This window comes from Nyctibius grandis, chromosome 1 (assembly GCF_013368605.1).
Source record: "Nyctibius grandis isolate bNycGra1 chromosome 1, bNycGra1.pri, whole genome shotgun sequence".
In the NCBI taxonomy this organism is placed as follows: Eukaryota; Metazoa; Chordata; class Aves; order Nyctibiiformes; family Nyctibiidae; genus Nyctibius; species Nyctibius grandis.
In genome coordinates this window covers 98,012,452-98,034,490 of record NC_090658.1, presented here as the reverse complement: position 1 = coordinate 98,034,490, position 22,039 = coordinate 98,012,452, and the positions used below count along the sequence as shown (strand labels likewise).

Sequence of the window (22,039 nt, the reverse complement as noted above, 5' to 3'; positions counted from 1 at the left end):
GTGAGATTAGATTTGCAGATCCATAAATGCATCAGGATGGTGAACACAACATAAGCTTCTTTTGAAACATTTCTACTTACCTCCGAGTCAGTGACATGCAGTCAGTTCTGGCTGAGAAGGCAAATAGGCGATCAGGGGAGTAGCCACCTCCAGTCTATACACAGCCCATCTCACAACGGCATGAAAGCTCCTCTTTTCATTCCTACACCATGACTTCAACCGTAGCCTTGGGTCAGAAACCCTCCAAACCAACAGACTTTTTTCTGTGCCCTTTCTCTGAGCATCCCTCCTTGCAGGTCCCCATATTTCATTAATTCCCATCTGCCTCTTGATGCTGGAATTTTACCATTGGAGCCTGCTCAGAAGTGGGACATCAGGCATCTAGGAAACATGCGACTTGACTTAATAGGTAAGACAATTCAGGGTTAGGTAGACACTGAACTGGAGTTATCTGGATCACAAATTTCACATTTGGTATGCTACTTTTTAATTTGATATTTTTATTTCATACCAAAGGATTCAGTCACCAAAATCCTACCTTCACCTTTGCTTTTAGACTGCTCATACCAAAAGACTGGGATTCATATAATCTCCCAAATTATTCCTGACAAAGTGGATGAGGCTTGCTGGGATTTACTTAGGTGTCAGTGGGGGAAGAGTCTCTGCCACAGCTTTCATCCCACTTCTAATTTCAACAAACAGGTCCCAGAAGAGTTGGATTCTGTCCAGCAAAGATCCTTGAACTACAATGTGACGCTTATATAAGTTTATCATCCTTCTGAGTCTATATGAAAAGATCTTTGTAAAGTCCTCGCCAAACTCTGCCTTGAATTTACCTGGTAGGACGCCTATTATCTCAGTAGCAGTGAAGCAAGTGAGTCAGCAGAGAATGTGCCACTGGGTATGTTACTTAATCATTCACATCTGCTGCGTTTGGGGACACATCTGAAATAAATAGGCATCAGTGCTCCCAGCCGTGCCCCAGGGAGGCACTTACCCTGTGCAAGTGTGACTCAGCAATATTTTTTAATTATCTGACGGTTGCAGGAGATTTCAAGATTGAAATTTTGTCAGCAGTATTTTATCCAAAGTGGTGGAAAGCTTCTAAAAAGCACTACTGGGACATAGTCTTGCTAGCTTTATGGCACTGGGCCTTCATTATCATAAACAAACTCTGATACCTGAGTGTAGTCTTTTGGGCAATTTCATATAAAGCCACGGGAAGGCTCATTGCAATCACCTACGCATGTGTCCTTAAAAGTAATGGTACTCCCCATGTAGGCTGGACCCGAGCTGGGCTCTCTGTTTCCCAAGGGATGGTGGCCTTTCCTTGCTGCTCCTCACTGCCAGTGAGACTGCGCTGCTGTGGCACGGGGGTCACAGGCTTGTTATCACCTCACTGGGCAAATGGAGCTCGGCACCAGGTGTTTGCACGGTTTAGGGGTGAGATAACAGCAACAGCCTTGAAAACATGGGCACCGGTTAAGGAAAGAGTCCCCAGAACAACTAACAATGCACTGATGGGCCATTAACCATGGTGGAAAAGTGCAACCTGGAGAGCTGGGAAAAGCCTGCTCCTGCTTTAGGAAAGGGAGCAGCAGCTGAGCAAGGGAAGAAACAGCCGAGCGGCAGGGTGAGGCACCTGCTGCAGCCTGGAAAGCAACTTCTCCTCCAGGACTGGGCAGCATGTATCCCAAGGTGGAGGCCGAGGGGTGAGAATTGCCTTGAAACTCAATTGCCTTACAAAAGGACTGAATTTGGGGGTGGGGAGGAGAAAACAGATGCCCACTTCAGATCCAGCTTTCCTCATTGAAGAGCTCTGGGGCGTGATCATCTCCACCACTGACTGAAGCCATGAAGGACTGTGACCACCAGCGCTAGTTACACTGGTCAGCTCTGTGATGTTGGGCACTCACAGCTCATGTCGGGCATGATCATTAAGCAGTGGTGGCTTGGAGTGTGCGGTGACAGTGACTGAGGATGAGTAAGAAGCAACCACCGGCGTGGGGGGTGTTGTTGATGCATGTCAACATAGCAAAGGTTTGTTTTACAGTTCATACTGTAAAAAAGGTGCCATTATCACTGTGTCCTTACCATGAAAGAAAAAAAAAAAAAAGAGAAAAAAGAAAAAGAAAGAACTCTCATTTTTAAGTGAAGAGTTAAAATGTGGGGTTTCATGATAACCTTTTCAAAACTGACTGAAGAACTAGACTGCTCCTGAGCTTCCTCTAGGTGCAGAGAAACCCTTCATAGACTTCCTGAGAGCACTTGTTAATTGAGTATCAGCATTAGGTGCCTTGTAGTTTTGGAAAATGCTACTACATTTCTGCATTTTTAGTTAACTAAGTACTACAGATTTGTCTCCAAGTGACTGAGGGTCCCATGCAGGGCTGAAGGTCCCGAGTCCTAGTTCTCAGTAGTAATTCAAAGGCCCTAATTTCAGCTGCCAGTTTGGAAGCAGGAAATTCAAAGCTTCCTTGTTTAAGCTTTCAAAGGAAACTGGAGAAGTGAAAATGTGAGGTTTCTTTTTTTTTCTGTTTCTATTCTGAAATTTGAAACAGCTGCCACAAAATCTTTATAACTATACATAGTGCCCAATAAATGTCTAAACCTGGAAGGAACTCTGCATGAATTATGTCTGATTTATACATTAAATAAAAATAGAAAGAGCCGGTTGAATCTTAAACGTTCTTCCTACATTCAGTAAGCCTTGAAATTACGATGTCTATACTATATCGCCTGCAAAACTGTCTAATGCATTGCATATACTATACCAAAATATTTTATAAGCATTCCAAGAGTTTATCAGATAAGGCAAATACTTGGACATAATTAAACCTTCATAAATTGGCTTTTCATAGGGAGAATTCTTGGAAAATAATTTTATTTTTAAGCTCACCCCATAATATGCAGACTAAGATTAACTGTAACGAAAGGTCTGAGCTGCAAGTAATTGATGCAAGTAACTGTCCTCAGGCAGGTACCCACAGTAAACCCACTGGGCGCATAATCTAGCCTGCAGGAATCAGACCCCACCGGTGAGGCAGAAGAACCCCCTGCCCAGCCCTGGACCCCGGCCATGAGTGGCAGATCCCAGGCTAGCTCTGAGAAGGCCAAACCTTCAGGTCATCATTCATGGGGAAATGAAGCGTGTTTGACGACAGCATCTTTGGAGAGGTGGGAGCAGGGCCATGTTGTGACCCTGACCCCAGGCTCCACTTGACTGGCTCTCCGTGCCAGCCAGGAGTGATAGCCTTCCACCGCGGGGACAAAACTGGGGACTCTGGTATTTCTAAACACCCACTTCTCCTGGCCCCGCTGAAGAGAGCCACGCTTTAAAGAAAAGGCTTCAGGGAGCTGAAATGCAACTTTCATATTGGGTACAAATGAATCAATAAAGTCCTACTAGAGTTTTGACTGCAATGTAATCCACCTCAGAAGATAGGTGAAGCTAATGTTTAAAAAGCAGTATCGTTACATGTCTTTATGTCGTCGCAAAATACTTTGGTAGATACTTTTGCCGCTTCTTTGGAGGATTAATTTTAAACTGCAGATACTCTCCAGTCACACTTACTGATTTAACTTTGAAGTGGTAATACTCAGCCTGTTTGACCCCAGGGAGTAAAGATATTCAATATTTTGTCTTCCAGTTTATTACCCAGCCCAGACAAACAAAGCAAAATAAATCCATTAAAATGTAATTTTAAGAAGAGTATTCCCAGGTTTTGTTAGCTAAATCATATTTTTGCAATTAACGTGATTGTTATAAACATTTTAGGCCTTGCTCAAGATCATCCATGTATATCAAAATAAAATATTCTCATCCCAATTTTATGGGACAGCTCAGTTAGTTAGAAAAATATTTCAGTGAAACAACAAAATCAAAACAAAAGCTTGCGGTTTAACTCCCTAAACAACAGAGGTAGTTTAGATTTATTTCAGCCATCTCCCACCACTGCTCTGTGCATAATAAAAGTGCTTCCCACCTCTCCTTGCACAAAACACAGGCACTGTCATCTCGCTCTGTCCTTGCTGTGTGCTCTTCCCACCAGCACAGGACTGCGCTCTCTGTGCCCTGGCAGCTGAAAATTTCCTAGATTTTATCCCCCAAGGAAAGCAAAGCAGGTGAATGTATGCCCTGAGAGATATGCACGTATTTCCATCCACCATCACATCTTCATGGAGGTGTGGACAGAGCAGCAAGATCCTTTCCTGACCCAAAGGCGCTGACGGACGCTGCGTCAGTGCGTTCCTAGTGGGTGCCTGCCCCTTTGGCCCGGGAAGGCAGCAGGCAAGACACAGAGTGCTGGGCCCATCACTCCCTTGTTCCACCTCCTCCAGAAGCTGGTTTGTCTTCATAGGGCCAGCTAGATTTGGGATGTCAGTTTATGCTCTTACTCTTGTAATGAGCCCCAGGAAAACTTCTCAGAAGCGGCTCCGGCACCCATGAGGGTCCGTGCTGACACATGAAGGATCTTTTTACCGCAGACATGCTCAAAGTCTGGAGTTGCTGGTACCACAGCCAGCAACAAGTGTCTCCATACAGGCCATAACCCTCTAGTAATGAAGTTTATGCTCCAGGGGTGGAAGAGGGTAACTGTCTTGCAGCCGATCTTTGCCAACGATCAGATGAACCATCACAGTTGCCTCAGGGAGCTGTAACTGCATTTTCTGGGGAAACCAACACACTGACACATCATGTTACTGCCTACCAGTTCAACCCCATCCCTGGGTGACCTGACACCGTGGAAGTTAGTTAATACAGCCATGCTAATGCCAAGCTTTGTTCGAGACATGGACCACGCATGAAGCCCTCCTTCTGCAGAAGGAGCACCTGCTTCTCCTTGTTTAGAGAAGAAATGTGTGAGAATAGGAAACCCTCTACAAACCTGCTGGGCCCTTTATAGAACTACATAAATCTGCAGTCCCACTATGTGAATAACAGCTTACTACAAAACTGGGGGGAAAAGGAGCTGAAGCTGTCCAACTCTACAGCTTCAGCACAGGATAAATACAACCAGCAGGTTAAACGTTTCCCTGCTAAGTTTACGCAGCAGTAGCCAGTTGCTGGCACTGCTCCATAGGGTTTCTGCCTGCACGATCATAATGGATTTTTTTACCCTTTAATGTTAACAGTGTTTTCATAGTATATATTTTTCTTAAATAATAAAAAAAAAACACCCTTCCCTTCTTCCTCTCCTATCCATGGTGGTTTTGCTACTGACAACAAAAAAGGAGGACCAGAGCCTTTAATGCCCTACTTTTAAGCGTTAATACATTTACAGAAAACTACACAAACAAGCGCCAAACAGCAATTACACATTATTAGCGCTACACAATATTTGTACATGTTGCTAAAACAATGATGCTAAATGAAGAAGCTTTATTAGTTTAGAGTTTTTGGCTGCTGTTATTAAAAATATATTTACCTGAAAGGAAATCCAAGTATTTCATTTTACAAATGATTTAAAATATAGCAGTAAGCAACATAAACTATTGCTTTTTTACGTTTATACATTTTTTTGGCATAACACTGCCATACAGTTACAGAATTATAAAATATATCTTTATAGTGCATTACAAATCCAGAAACTGGTTACCACTCCTACCACATACATATGGTATTGGTACTACCAAACATGCACAGCATTCTGTAATTAAACACTGCAAAGGAATACAGAGAAGAGAGCAGGACCATTCATAAAAACTGACATGTAGCTGTTTCATTTTGCAAGTAAAAATCATTGGGTTTTGGCTGTTCTCTTTTTTGCTGCACTTTTTTCTTAGAATACATTTTAACAATATGAAATGTATTTGATAATTTCCAATGTAACGGTATTTCCAAATTTTTTCAGTGCAAAACTATACCTAATCATCTGTTGCTGAACTCAAACTGCACAAAGGGCAAACAACCATGGAATAGGTTAAAACACAGAAAAAAGAGCAACTAATGATTAGCAAACATGCTTCAGCAGACCCCAAAAATATAAGTGCCATAACCTTTTTTACTGCAAAACAATAATCTTCACATAGTTAGCCACAGCAGTAAATACATTCAATATATTTCACAATAAACTTCAGTTGATGAAGACGCCACTAGACTTGTAAGCGTGGTAGAATTAAAAAGTGCTGAGTTTCTAAGATGTAAGAGACTTCTTTCAGAACAATTTGCCAATTCTCACATTTGTTATTTTATAGCAAACAGCTTAATGCTTTTGAAAATAAATGTAAAGGTGATTATAAGTGTAAAGCCACAGGAGGTCTCTATTTAATTGATCTCTGTAGTTTTTGAACTGTATTTTAGGAGTCCATTAGGTATGGCACATATTAAATATATCCTTTAAAATAAACTCTTGCTTTCCCCAGCAGTCTTAAGTAAGTATGCTTCAGAACATGGGCTGTAAAAGGAACACAGCTTTCAGGAAAAGAAATAGTTCATAGGCAATACATAGCACAGAGATGTTACAGAGACACAGTTTACATTCCCCTTGGAATTGCACCTAAATACCTGCTAGTAGTGAATCTATGGTGTTACCGTGATATGAACGGAGGGCGGGCTGCCCATGCTTAGGCCTTTGTGACCCATCCTTCATTTCCAGGCTCCGATGGCCATCAAAAACACCTTTTGAGCAGTTACTCCAATTGCAATTGGAACTGGGGACACGTATCAAAGTTACCAAAATGAATGACCGAGTATGGTTCTCAGCAAACCCCAGATAGTATTTCCATCTTCTACACGATCATGTTACACCCACTGACACTGGTGTCTCCAAATCCAGAGGTACCTCACTCAGGTGTTGGCTACGAATAGGTTTTGCCTTTAACTGATCTTGCTTTTACACTGATAGGAAAAAAAAAACCCAAACTGTTCTGCAGTTGGAATCTGACTTTTAACACTTCATACAAAAGGATTTATGTGTACAAATTTATTCAGAAGGGACAAGTAAAATAATATTGTTATCAACATAGGACAAGTTTTCTGCCTAAGCAGACATCTTCTGCCTAAGGACAGAAAAACGGCATTTTCTGCCTAAGCAGGTATTTTATCATCAGAATCTCCCATGGCTTTTAAAAACTGACTTGAAGTGGATTACTGTTCATCTTACAGTACTTTCAGTAACTGTGTTCAAATGCACTAGCAATTCTTGAATAAACAGATCTGAGACAAACAAGAGATTACTTTTTCCACACAAAACATAATTAAAACATGGAACTCACAGCCTCAAGGGATTGTGGAGGCTGAAAGGAACCACGACTTCAAAAATGGAAAAATTCCTGGAGAAAAATGAGGTCACCTTATCTGTTCTTTGTTTCACATCATCGGTTGGTGGCCGCTGTTGGAGGCAGGATACAAGGCTAGAAACATCTTTGGTTCTGATCCACACTGGTAGTTCTTAGGTCAATGTACATCATTAGTATGATATCGTCACACTTTTATTAATGGCAAAATTTACTTCACATATTTGCATCTTAGTCATAAATGTAGCTTTTGTCACGGAGATTCAATATGATATGTTACCTGTAAAGGTATGGGGTAATAAGAGTTACATTTTCACTTAAACATACGTATCTTACAATAATTTGTGATCAGTACCATCGCAACTGTCAGGAAAAGAAAGGTGAAAAAAAATTCAGTTAAACAGATATACCTAAATTTTATTTAAAAACAAATAAGAGCTGTTTTCCATTTAAATCTAGTAAATCTCCCTTGACTTACCTTATTGGATCATCCATCAAAATTATACAAAGCTTCTGTAAACATTCTGGTTATAGTACAGGAATATGCAACTGCAGATTATTAGAATTATCCTGGAATAATTCAGGAAGGCTTACACTAGGTTACATGAAATATTAACTATGATTATACAAATACCTAATAAATCAGACTGCTGCAATCTTAGGGCAGGAAACCAAGGAGAAGACCAAGTCAGGGAACAGATCTCAAAGGCTTACTGCCAATATTTTTAGCGTCCTTCAGTATCACACCTTTAAGTGTGAGCAATACGGGCACCAAGAGCTCAGTTCTGCTCCTAGATATGTGCACATGTGTAACTGCTCTTCTTATCTGAATGGTCTGTGGTGCACAACTCATGCACCTAAGCTTTCAGTCTCTACGCTAACACAGTATTAGGCACCAAGGCACAGTTATGTCCTGGATAGTAGGGCACAGAGCTGTAATCTAAAAGCGCTGCATTTTTCCTATATTTCTATGATTGCCTTCACTTGCATGTGTGTACTCGGTAACATTTTGTCAAGTTACGTATGCATATCCCCTCACCATAGGATACTTAAATTCACAGGTGTGTGCATATGCACACTACTTCTACTTAGCAGTACCAGAGGCTACTCAGATGTACTTATTAGGAAAGAACCCCTGTATGGGAGGTTCTGTTTAATTAACAAATGAATAGCTCAGATTCCAGTAAAACACTGGGCCAAAATACATTATTGTAGTAAGTACACAGAAATCCCTGAGTACTTAAGCGTATAGTGAGACAAAACCAAGTTTAACAGTGAGCAAATGTCCTGACTTTCTTTGCACACCCTCAGTTTCCGAAGTAATGGTTAAATAACTAAATACTGGCATTTATGAGAATACAATCATTTCAATATATATTGTACTGTAAACCTGAAAGCCAATACTTCGAGCACAGGGTGCTCCTGGTTGCTAAGGCCATGATTCTGTAATGAAATGCATACAGTGCACCCACTTGATCCTCACAAATCTCAATGGGATGTTGCACTGTACGATTGCCCTGCAATGAATCCTTCTTTTAAACACTTGCAAAATCAGAAGAAACAACTCCTCCATGAAAAGAATGATAAACCATCACATTTTACACGAAGCAGAATTAGTGAGTTAAAGCTGAAGTGTCCCATGGAAGTAATTCTGTTGATAAAGCTGTAAGACAAAGATTACAGAGTGCAGGAGCCCACCTGACACAAAAAACCTCACGTATCTAATCCCCATAGTTCTTTGTAGGCAATTGGTATGCCACTGCTCTTCTCACTTCTGTGAAAACAGATAAAAATACACTGAGTTGTGGATTTAAAAATAAGGACATGAGTCCCAAAGTTCTTGACTCTGTTTTCAGATACACTGGGCCCTTAATGCAGACAGCTCTGCTAGATTAAAAGTACATTAAGTACTTAATTATGAGCGGAGAACCAGCAGGCATGTATAGGCGAAAGCAGTGTCACAATAACAGAATACCATACTGCAGAGACATCTTTTGGATGCGAATCCCAAGAGCAAGATTTCTCATTTTTTTTGTCCAGTAGACAAAAGAGGATAGATCTCCTGAGGTCATCTATGTTCAATTGAATTACAGTATAAATATAATCACACTCCCAGCATCCCTTATTTCACTTGAACACTATGCATTTTTTTTAAAGTGTTTAACTTTAATACTAAAGTCCATAAATTGAAGGCTCTGTATAACTACCTACCTTATAGTTATGTTCTTCATATACAGGGTATAAATTTTCCCTATGCCATTCAAGAAATAACTACATAAATACAACGCTATGAAGTTGGCATGGTTAGGCACTCAAGATTTAAAAAGTCATAGGCAGAACATAAAGTTGTCATCCCTGTGCGTACGTGTGGGGTCAGAGTACTTGACCACATGGACCAATTTAATCTCAGCATTTCCCATCCCGTTCTGCTTTGAAGGTCAGAGGCAAACATGAACAAGGGGATCCTAGTTCAAGTTCAGGGTATTGTGAAAGGCTTCTCAGCACTCTTCCAGCTTTAAAGAGGCTGTGGCTGTGGGTGGAATTCTCTACAGCATTTCTGCTCAGCCTTAATGCCTCCTTGAGCAACCTGGGTTACCCTTAAAAAAGTCCGTGTACATACATTCCTTTCCTTACAAGTCAGCACAGGAGAACGAGGGATACATTTTCTTTCCTCCCTGCTTCTTTAGGATGGAAAGAGCCTAATCTTTGTCCATGGGTACCAAGATCTCGAACTGCCACTCTATTTGATCCCAAGAAACAGTGCTACCTGGCGAAAGCAAGGGATGATGCACTGTCATGATCGGAATTAGCAAAACAGAAAAATACAAGACATTTTGTCTATGCTCTGAAACCCCTGAAGACTTTGTCATTTTGAGGTACAAGACTTTAATAAAGTCCCATAGCACTCTGACTTTCATACTGTAGTCAGCTACTTGCCTCATAACATTTCATCAAAAATATATTAAAGGCAGTGGATAATATATACACCTTTAAATAGAAAATACATACAGAAGGTTTAGACTATTTTAGGACTGTAGAAAGTGTGAGTTCTACCTGCATTATTTTTTAATTCATATTCTACACAATTAACTTGCTGGGTACTACCTTGTTTGACTGAATGGCATGAAGTTAGAAGAGACTACTCAGGGAAAGCAGACAGTCCTTCAGTAAAGAAAGCTGGCAAAGATCTTCATTGGGAAATTCCTATCTGCTGGGCTCCAGCCAGGCCAGCAGACTGGCCTGCCTCAGGTTTCAGCCTATGATCAAAATAACGTTAAACTGTGAAAGACCTCTGATAGAGAGCAAAGAGAGGAAACAGCTGGAAGGAAGCATCAGGACTGCCTTCCTCTCCCAGAGCAGCAACAAGGGGTTCAGCATTGTGCAGACCTTACCCAAAACTGGCCAAGAAACATCCAAGTTCAGGTAAGATCCAGCTGGACAGGCCTGGTGACATTTACTCTGATGGTTTTGATGATTAAGCAGTGCTTCGTGGTGAAGATACTGCTTTTCAGCTGTGCAGAGGCTTTCTAGGTGCTGAACCCAGCTGAGGGAGTTGTTTTACTACAGCTGACCAACAGAGAGCTTTCACACTGAGACCAAATCGGGGTGATCAAAGAGCTCCCTCCCCCTAAATTAGTAGTAGTAACAAATGAGTCAAGAGAAGACAGAACTTAACAGGGACTAAAAGAAGTCTAAAGTACAACTTCCCTTGTGCCTCAAAGCTGTGGATACAGTTTCATTGTAAGTTAAACTTTTATTCAATGTACAATGATACCCAGCTGTATAGGACATTTTGATATCCATTACTAAGTGTCTCTGACAAGGATGCTAATCTAAGGTAAAAGATGCTGTGCAAATACTGCTGTTAAACATGAACATAGTTCCTAAAAAAAAAATCCACGAGGGAAAAAACTGTGCTCTCGAAATAATTTCTAGTCACTTCATAAAAGGAAATCAACACTTAAAGCATATTAAAAGAAATGTACAAATTCTGATGTTCCAAGGCTTTTTTTTAAAAAAAAAAAATTCTGGATAAATTTAATGGCAAAAAAATAGATAAGCTTTTCTATGCAATCTGTCTGGAAAAAGATAATTAATTTCTTAGCTTTGAGTATACACGATTGTTTTGAAGAGCCACACCTGGTTGACTACTGATAAACTGAGGTTGAAAAAAATAAAATTCATTAAACTAACAGAAGGCTAATCTGATGCATTCACAACAAGCATAGTCTCATGAACATTTTATACTACACTAGACGAAATTTCACCCAAAATGAAGGAGCAATGAATAATTTGCTTCATTCAATATGAAACATAATGATTTTTAACCTCAGACTCATGATTTGAGCTCATCCTTGGTTTTTTGTGGTGGTCCCTCCTGAAAGCATATCCTTATCAAGGTTATCTTGTAGATCTACTGACGTGTTATGTGAAGAATTCTCAGTGTCACATAAATCTTGCTCTATAGTGCCTGGGTGATTTCCACAGTCATTGTTCAGATTTTCATCATCTTTTTTGGAATGAGGAGTGTCCTCCTTTCTGTCTGAAACATCATGAATTTCTTCTGATTTTGAAAGCTGACCAGTATCAGTATCACTGTTCTTTTCTTTGTTGTTCTGCCTAACAGCATCACAGTTCATTTCTTGTTCATCCTGGTCATTTTCTTCCATGTTTTTTGTGAGTTCTGCCTTCCTTTCTTCAGTTGTTTTACCAGCTGAGCTTCCACTTGCTGATGTATTCTTAGGCTCCTTTGATTTCTTATGCTTAGAAATATAACTATTGTGAATAGAAATTGGAGATGCTGGCTTTTTATTTGTTTTGCTTCCCTCTGACTTCTGTTTTCTTGGGGGTCCCCAGATAAAATGCTCTGAGGGCGCATAATGTTGCTGGGCAAATCTCAGGAGTTTCCTCCTTTCTCTTCGGTCTCTAATAGTATAAACAAAATATTCTAGAGCACTTTGCTTAATGTTGGGAATGGTATCTTCCACAAGAGCTTCATGGAGAATGAATTTTACCAGGGGAGATTTGAAACTCTCATATCCAAGCTCACCAAGACTTTTCAGAATTCGAGTGATTCTCAAGTAGTTGTGTTGAGACCTTTGGAAGAAAAGAGTAAAAAAATTCCATTGAATCAGAAAAAAACCCCACCTTACAGATACAGAACTGGAACTGCAACTCCTCACTCATTTTTATCACTCCAGGTGTGTACTTCAGGCTTCCTGTACTTTCATTTCTCACAGCTGCTGAAGCTTGCTAGCACCTTCTTTGCTAGAATGCTGTGAGTGAAAATTAGTGTCTGTAAAAATGAATGAGGCAATAGATGGGAAAATATCAAAGCGTGTACTGATTTTGATTCCTTCTGCTGTGTATATTCTTTCTGAGGAGAACATCCAGTCGCTTTATAAAATATGATATTTGTAGTGTATTGCAGTAATACAGCTACAGAACCGGACTCATTGTGCTTTGCTTAAGCTATTTAAAAGCTGGGTCTCCAGTCTGGACTAGCTACCTGCACTTCTGATACAATCAGTGCTGGGAGAAAAAGAGGCACCTCTGGAGAGGAAGTCCCACTTTCATAAGAAGTGTCTAATAAATGAAACAAACTATCTTCTGGAAGTGCTTCTGAAGAGCTCTTTCCCTCATAAAGTACACCTAAGTGAACAGTAAAACTTAAATGCCTTAATTTTAGATGGGTAAAATCAGGTAAAGAGAGTCCCAGTTCCTGATTTAAAACTGTTGCTACTCACTGGTGAGAATACAGGAATTACAATGTAAAATGTGCAATGAGTAATATTTGGGCTTCCTGAAACCCTGGTTTATCTGTGGCCTGAGTCCGAGCCCACACCTATGAGTTGGCTCATATAATATTTGAGTGTAATTAATAACAAATTACTTGCATTATTAACTCAAAATTATCCACCAGCAATCCTACCTACAAGCTTTCATGTGGACGGGGGTACAAAATACTGCAAGAAACAAGCTTCAGCACTAAGGTCAGAGGTATTATAAAAGTGACCATATTATTTGAGAAGAGACTTTGATACAATTAATCCACATGGGACAAAATTATACAAACTTATGCTCCACCCAATGCCGATGAGAGGTGACAGATGTCATTTGCTGAAAGTTGGGCTAGTTTGACTTCATGCATGTCTAAACCTCTCCAGTTAAGCACTGCAATTACAAAGTATTAAATATAAAATATTTCATGTTTTGAGGAGGGAGGGAAATCTTGTTATTTAGTTTCCATACAGGTGTGAAGAATTTAATTTTCCTCAAAAAGAAATGTGAATACAAAGATAAGCCACTCGTTCTTTCCAACTGAGAAGCAGCACCTTGGGATCAAGTGAAAATGTGTTCAGTAGCATGACAAGCAAATTAATTTGGAACCGTGATCTTCTTCAGCACCATCTGAAGTTGTATTTTCAGGGAATTCACTGATGTCGGTTATACTGGTAATGGGTGAAAAGCACAATCAAAAAAAGGGGAAGAAGGAACACACACATACAGACACAAACCAGTCATTGATTATTCCTTTTTCTCTTTTTCCTGGCAATCTTTGGAAAATACATCTTCCCTCTCTCTAGAAAACAAAAGGCTAAAGAAATTCTATGGCAATTCTGGAGAGTGGAGTGCATGTCATTACTTACTCATTCAAATGCTGAAATCTTTCTTGCCAGTTAGCAGCTCGTGCTACGTTTCCAGTTTTGTCAATTAGTTTTATTCCAAAAAACTCCAACATCATTTTGTAAGCCAAAAGGAATCTTTTAATTGCTTCTTTTGTTTTCTTGAATTCCTAATAAACAAAGAATACGTCCAAAATTCTAAGTGGCACTAAAGCAAGTACTTCTGCATTGTATAAAACAACTCTACATAACAAAAAGCAGTTATGTATCAAAATTAATGTGATGGTTTGTATTGAGCTCAATTTGTATTACCTCTATTTCATATGTAGTTAATTCTTTAGCATAGAAGTTCAGACCTTGTTCCCTCAGTGGGAAAAGCCTGTTAAAAGAAAAAGCACATTACGGCTCACAGTATATGAACGTTTAATCAAATTAACGCTTAGAAACAGAAACAGGTAATAAGTGACCAACCACTGTATGTAAGTGTGGTTATGTTCCAGTTTTTCATAGTCTCCTTTCCATTTATTTAGGACTTCTTCAATATAAACCCCTGCATAAAAATAATTTGAAAAGTGTTAGGTAGCCATCAAAAACAGTGTTCAGCTACATAAAGTACATGCCATGTTAACATAATGATAGGACATATACTTTAATTCTCTTTTACATATTATGTGAAATAATGTCTATTACAGCCATAAATAAATTCATTTTCATTTAAAATTAGTTCAGTTACTAAATCTTAATTAAAAATAAGTGACTTATCAAATTTTAATATAAACAAAACCAACGGACTTATACAGAGTTACTTACCAGCAGAGGGTATGTGACAATAACCTCTGTAAAATATATTTCCCAAAATGTTCTCATGTCCTAGATCCCTTCATCACACTGACTGGGAACTAGCAAACCACTTATGTATAATATTGCATTGTGAATCACCTGCCACTGCTTCAACATGACAAAACTCTGCATATATATATATATATATCTAATCTTAGTAGAACAAAGCCTCAAGTCTGTAAGAAATCTCCCATTCCAGGAATCTCTCCAGCTGCAAATAACATTAAGATTGGGAAATCTTTCTCAATTAGCTGCGGCCAAGAGTCTTGATGCCATCACCATGAGTTTGACCTTGGGGCGTCAGGCCATGCTCAACAAATGAGAATTTCAGCTTTTAGTAGTCTCAAAACAGTTGTGGAATTCAGTCAGTTCCTCTTGGAAAGACACAGTGACAGAAAAAGGGGACAAAGTACATGTAAAAGGAAATTAATCATTCTTTGCACTGAGGCCGTGCCCATGAAATTCAGCTGTGAGACAAGGCACCTCTTTTCCAGGCACTGCACAAATACACGAAGTACATAAAAGAATGTTCCTTGTTCCAAAACCTGTCTTTTTCCATGAATGAATGCTCAGTGTTAGCCTATTTCTACTCTGAAACCAACAACAGTTGTACCACTGCAGCACGGCCTCTCCCAAAGTCCAACAGCACAGGAGTGGTCTAAAAGGCCCAAAGCTCCGTGTAGGTAGTCTCCTACTATACATATGAAATCTCTCTCCCTACCCAGTGAAAATTTCCACTTGGGTCCCAATTACAAGGAAGAATTTATCTGATACTTTTCTTCAATAAATGGAGAAAGCAGCCAGTCAAAGGGGCTGCTAAGAAGATGGGGTTTCCAGTGCAGCCAAGGACGGAAAAGGACCTCAACTAAGAGGACCTCCTGCCATCACCAACGTATATCCAGCTCTCAAAATAACTGCATTTCAAGTATGGAAAACTTGCTGCTCATTTCGAGGGCAGAGCAACAGGCCAGCTCAAAGTCAGAACCACAAGCTATATCTGGGCACGGAATTAAACTTCAGATCTAGTTAGTACTGCACTAGAAACGTCTTTTTTTTAATAACATTCCCCAGTACTTTAGTCCCTAACACGGTAGCTTAGGGTCCCTCTGAACACTCTCACAGGTCCACAGACTTTGGTAAAGAGTAGCCACCACCTTGGCCTTTCTCAATAAAAACTTTAGTGTAACCAAAGCTCATAGCCATCAAGACTTCAGCCTCCATGGCCTATCAGCTACTTTCAACACCACCAACTGTAGTTTTCTCCTACAATTTTAAGAGAAATTTTTTCTTTACAAGTTTTAGGAGGGAAGCCCTCCTCTAGCTGCTTCTTTTCTCCTGGCTAATCCTTCATTTTGTCCTTTAAAAGATCCATCCTCCAACCTTTTCTGGCTTTCAGATTCATGTGGTCCTCAGGTTCATATGGTCGACAGTGCCCTTCTTTCTGTATCTGTTCTCTGTGTAATGTCTCACGAATTTGCTACCTCTGTACTGGTAACTCACACATCTAACGCTTCTTCCAGTCAAGCTAAGAACACAGTCTTCAGCATCTGCCTATGGATATCTAGATAAAGCTCAAACTGATTACAACAAAGGTCTTACGTTTCTTTCACATAACCTGGTTTTCTCACTTGCTGAGGATATTATCACTATCTTGCCTACAAACAGCTCTCATCTTCAACCTTCCTACATGTACATCTTTTTTTTATCGTTCTGTATAACAGTCCTTCCCATCCAGCTTCCTATCAGAACTTTGACATTTGGCATCTCAACATCCTCTTTCCTGACCTTAAAAAATACCCTCTTGTCATGCTTACATCTACCCTGAATGCTGCTGGTAAGATCATGTTTCTAGACAGCAGCTTTTTTACATTGCCTCTTTTTTTTTTTGCTGTGCATTCTTAAATTGTGAAGCCCTTTTCTGTAACATCAGACAAAAACGATACACCTTCCCTTCCAAACCCTTTCATGACCTGTCCCTTCCTACCTTATCAGAATCCATTTGTTGCTATGAGACTGACCCTGCCTCCGATAGGATCCAGGGCAGCCTCCACATCCCACTTCTGTACTCCAGTGTGCACTTCGGTATTTCCTCCCAAGCTGCTCTCATGCTGAGAGGATCTTTCTGCAAAGACCTTCAAAGTAACCTCCTCATCATTCTTCTAAAACTCTCAAAAGCTTATTTTTGGCCTGGAAATTTTTTTTTGCCAACGGCTAAGCTCTCACATGCCGAGACTCCTGTCTACCATTCTAACCAAGACTGTTTTATTGCCTCCTTCTGCTACCTTCTTGTCTCTCATACTTTGCTTTCAAACTCTCTAGAGCAGGGTTTGTCATCTTTCAGCTTGTCCTGTGTTTGTGCAGAACCTTGCATATGAGGTTCCTGCTCCACTACCAGAACCACTAGGGACTTTGAGAGATGATTTTATTATTGTTATTATAATAATCACACACGAGGTAGTTACAACACATTCCTTTTCCCTTACGCAGCACTAGGGATAACACCCATATCCCTGCCACTCCTCTTCAAGCAGCAAGAGTTTGTGCAGCACAGTTGAACAACTTTATCTTTGTTTAATAAAAGGTTGTGCCACTACTGTAAAGCAGTACTACATCATGCTGAAAATGCATGAGAAAAGCACCACCTCCTTAGAGTGACAGCTAACTCTGGTTTAAACATAACTTGCTTCCATGTTATCAACATGCTACTCTAACATGGGAGGTTCAAGTCATACAATATATAACTACACACCTTTAATTTCTCAGCATTGAAATTCTCACTACAGTTTCACTTTGTTACTATTATTAGTGAACATTCTTTTTTTACCACTATTATTGCCACAGATTACTCACCATCAGGTTTAAATGGGATTTTATTTTTGTAAAAGCGGAGATTGCACAAGTCATTTTGATATCGAAGATCCTTAAAGTTCTGCTGAAAGAAAGGAAATAGGACATTATCAGCCTACAAAAACCTAGCAAGAGATCCAGAAAGTGATATTGTGCTCTTTGAATAATTTGAGGACAAAAAAATTTCAGAGTTTTATGAAAACTGGAAATCACTTAGACCTACTCATGCATTTAAAGATTCAGTTTAAGGATCTGCAAGTTCCTTCTAGCTGGTACCTTCTCCTGCCGAGGCAGAGGTTAGAGCAGCAAGCATAGCAGCACCCTGACTTTGGTCTTAAGTAACTTCCAAGACACAAATAATAATAAGTCCAAACTCTATCATCTACCCTCTTCGATGTTCAAGGCATAAGCATTTTCCTGGCCTCCTACCGCTGTTCCCAGGCTTACACATCTCACGTGTTTGCACGTACACCTGGGATGAAAAGATGTTGCACTAGTTTCACTCCTCTCCCACTGGCATACATTGGGCCTCTATATCAGCTTTTTGATTCTTCTAATTTGACATATTTATTAGGCAGCACAAAGGTTCAGGAAGGTTTGGGTTGCGTGCTGTCTTCTACTAAAAAGGCAATTTTAAACCATAAAATATTCTTACTGGATATTGGTGTCGGTACTTGTATAAATCTCTTGCTGCGTAGAAGCTTCTCTTTGGCTTGGCTGTCAGCTCAGTTCCATCACCACTCTGAAACAGTTAGAAAGCAGAGAATAAGCATACACAAACACAGTAAATACTGAATTTGCGTAACATTAAAATAATGATTTTTCATGATGGATTTCAGCAATGTAAACAAACACAAGCGCATGTATTTGCCTACTGTTTGGTCAACCACTGAAAATCACCCTGCTGAATACCTAACAACACACACTTTAAACCTAAATTAAAAAATAAAATGAAGTACAAAAGGAAGACTATGAAATGTCTTTCCAATGAGACTGAATTTGATTTAAATCAACAGGTGGATTGCCATTTCCAAATGTAAGACTTCAAAGTAACCTAGACAGTGCTAGCAAAAGATGAAATAAGTAACTGAACGTGAAAATGCAGAGACACTACTAATTTTGAACAGGAAATCATACTATTTGCAAAGACTATTTGTCGTCTGTAGATTGACTTAATTGCTATCATTGCATCCTGTGGAAGAAAATGAACAGTCATGGACAAGCCAAATTGCAGTTCTAACGCCTTCTTGAGCCGTTTTCTACCACTTGTTTCTCAGAACTTAAATTTAAAACCTAATAAGAAGAACCACTAGACCCCAAAACAAAAACCTGCTTAGAGAAAATACACATGTATGAGAGAGAACTTGTAGTGGTCCCAAGCTGTTTGGAAGCTGTGAGCTGAAACAACCAGAGCCAATCAAGGTCAATGGAAATAATCCCACTGACTTCAGAGAACACTTGAAAAAGCTGCACAGATTGAAGAAAAACAGAAAATGAAGCATTAGTGCACAGAAACTTCAACTTGCTACCAACAACTTTATTTTCTTTGTCATCTCTTTATAAGCATACTGCAGCAAAGAGTTTTGTATTCTTCAATCTTGTAAAATAAGTCTCTCCACTAAAACCAAAGGCCAAATGAGAAAAAAAGATTCATGCCACTCCTTGAAACACACATGTAATAGGTTAAAATCAAGCCTAAAAAGGGAAGCTCCCTGTGACTGCACTGGACATTTGCCTGTATTATTGTCTATCCCATTGCTTATCAATAGCACATTAATGACAAACAAGCATCTGTTTTCATTCTCCCTTTTGCAAGACCAGGTTTGACCACACCTACAGCCAAAACACGCTTACTTGAACAAGCTGCACCCCTTGACACTCAGCTAGTAACGCTGCATATCAAGCAGAAAAGGGAAAAATGCTTATGCTTATTTAAGTTTGCACAGTTTCTGAACCAAATATAAACATAATACATCCAACAGGCTAAAAAAAGGACCTAACTGGTCCACCCTGCATTCAATTCTAACGCCAATAAAATCATTGGCAATGCAACCCTTCATTTCTTTAGGGTCGGCTTTTTTAAAGGTTCCTAAAAGACAGATAGTTGCTCTTCAAATTCCTCACCTCGGACCCACCGAGGAGTCACAAATCCCCTTGCCACATATGATCCAATATTCCGATTTTTAACCCATTTAATTAAGAGGCCAAGTTCAATACTACATTTAATTTAAAGCAGAACCTTCTCTACAAACAGCAGCTGCGGGACTGACAGCGACTTCAAGGCCTGAATTTTCTCCACGAGTGGGCTAGCATAACGAAGTGTGTGTGTGGAGGGAAATCAGCTCATTCCTACTCCAGAGGCAGAGCTGGCCCACCACAAGCCACCGCCACTCTATGCAACGTGGAGGTCCCCGCGCCGCGGTGCCTCAGCCCCGGCAGCCGCCCGGGCCGCGCTCCGGCCCGCGGGTGCCGCAAAGCCGGGAGGGCGCAGGCAGCGGGGCTGCCCCGGCCCGGCCCGGGGGCTCGGCTCGGCTCCGCCCGCTCTCCGGGGAGCGCAGCGGGGCAGCGGCCGGAACGCCCGGCCTGGCGCAGAGGCCAGCGCGAAGTGCCGGCCGTCCCCGCCGCCCCGCGCCCTGCCTCCCCCGCCCCGCGGCGGCCGCTCCTCCCGGCCCGCCACAGCACGGCGGTACCTGCTCGGGGCTGGTGCCGTCCGCATCTGCCCGCTCCCCTTCCTCCGGCGGCGGGGACGCGGGCGGCGGGGGCTCCTGGGGCCGGCAGTCTGCGGCGGGCAGCTCGGCCGCCTCTTCCCCGCCTCCCGCGGCAGTGCACACGCCCTCCTGCCGCCGCGGCTCCCCGCCGGGATCTGCCGCCTCAGGCTCCGAGTCGGTCTCCCAGGTGGAGTCACAGTCCTCCACCGTGGTGGGCTCCTTGAAGCTGACCCCGCTCAGCAGGCTGCCCATCGGGCAGGGCAGGGCAGGGCCGGGCCGGGCCGGGCCGGGCCCGCCGCCGCCGCGCCGCCCGGAGGCCGCGGAGGCCGACGGCTGGGAGCGGCCGGGGGCTGCCTACGGCTGCGGCATGGCGGGGCGGGGCGGCGGCGACGGCCGGGGCTGCTCCCCCGCCCGGCCCCAACCCACGGACAGGCGCAGGGCGGAGCTGGAGGCTCCGGGATTTCCACAGGAGACACGCACGCACACCCAGTCCTCTGCCTGCCCTCCCCACGCTGCCCGGTGCGCCCGGCCCTGCCGGCGGGCATCGGCGGTACCGGCCCGCCGGCAGCGCGGAGGCGTGCGGGGTGTCCCAGCGCCAGCCGCCGCCCCGGGCACCGCTCGCCCGCCCCTGGGCCGCCGGGGGACGGTGCCGTGGGGCTGGGGCGGCCCTGGGGAAAGCGGTGGTCCGCAGGGAGATGGCGGAAATCTCTCCTCCGAGGAGGTGCGCCCCGAGGGGATTTCTCCTCGTGAGGAGACCTCGGTGTCCCCAGAAGGGTTACGAGAAAAGCAAGTAGGTGCGGACGTTTATCGAGAAGAGCGGGAACGGCAGCTGCCACAGAGCAGCAGTCTGTGAAGGAGATGCTTATTTGGTGACAGAAGTGCTCGTGTTACCAGCAGTGTGCAAACATGGTTGTCCACTAGCCGTAGGAAGGGTTGCAGTGAGGTGGACCTCAAGGAATATACAGGTGCCAGAGGAGACAGGAGTGGAGGAGGCAATAGTGTGGTACCCAGACAGTTTCAGCTGCTCCTAAAACCCCTGGGAGTTCGGGGATGAACCTGACATGACATTCAAGGATGGATTTGGCAGGGGCAGTGGCAGTGTATTTTCTGTTTGGCTAGAGCATGCCTTTGGGCAGAAACACTGCCTGGAGTGAAGACCTGATGAGCTGAAGGTTTAGCATATTCTTCCAGTGATTGCTCTCACCCTCATGATTAAAAATGTGTTCTTCATTTCTAACCAGAGATGTCACGCTTCAGTTCACATTCGTGGATTTCTGCCTTTTTCCTCAAAGAGTTCTGTGGTGTCCGGTATATTGACTGCTCCTAAAGATGTGTGCTATCATAAAGTCATCTCAGTTCTCTTCTTGGTAAACCAAACAGGTCAAACTTCTTCAGCCTCTCACCGTAAATTACCTTCCCCATTCCTTCACTCATTTTTATGCGTTTTTTTTCCTGCTGCTGTTTCAATGTTTTAGCATCCTCTTCAAGTGCAGGTCCAGCATTTTAACTGGATGTCAGGATCATCAGTTAGAGATGATATCATCTATATATTCCTGTTTCCCAATCCACTCTCTATGAACTGAAAGATCATTTTAACTCAAGTTGCCACAGCATCATGCCTAGATGCATTCAGATCACTCACACATAACCCCCCCTCAGGTACATTTGAAGTGTATGAGCACTGACACCAAGGACAGGAAATTACCCTGGTTGTGAGGTCGTGTTTCAGGCAAGCTTATTTGCAGTTGCAGCTCACCTAGATGCAGCCACAGCTGCATG

General features: G+C 42.1%; 1 protein-coding gene across 1 annotated transcript; it reads right to left on the bottom strand.

The window, feature by feature from the left end:
* Positions 1-5,452: 5,452 nt before the first annotated feature.
* OGFRL1 (opioid growth factor receptor like 1) lies at positions 5,453-20,546 on the bottom strand. The gene is given in 8 exon segments (XM_068410911.1): positions 5,453-11,602; positions 11,604-12,336; positions 13,890-14,035; positions 14,178-14,244; positions 14,337-14,415; positions 17,556-17,637; positions 18,208-18,294; positions 20,243-20,546. Coding segments are annotated over 8 exon segments (1,491 nt in total). The 5' UTR covers positions 20,513-20,546; the 3' UTR covers positions 5,453-11,575.
* Between the last annotated feature and the right edge of the window lie 1,493 nt (positions 20,547-22,039).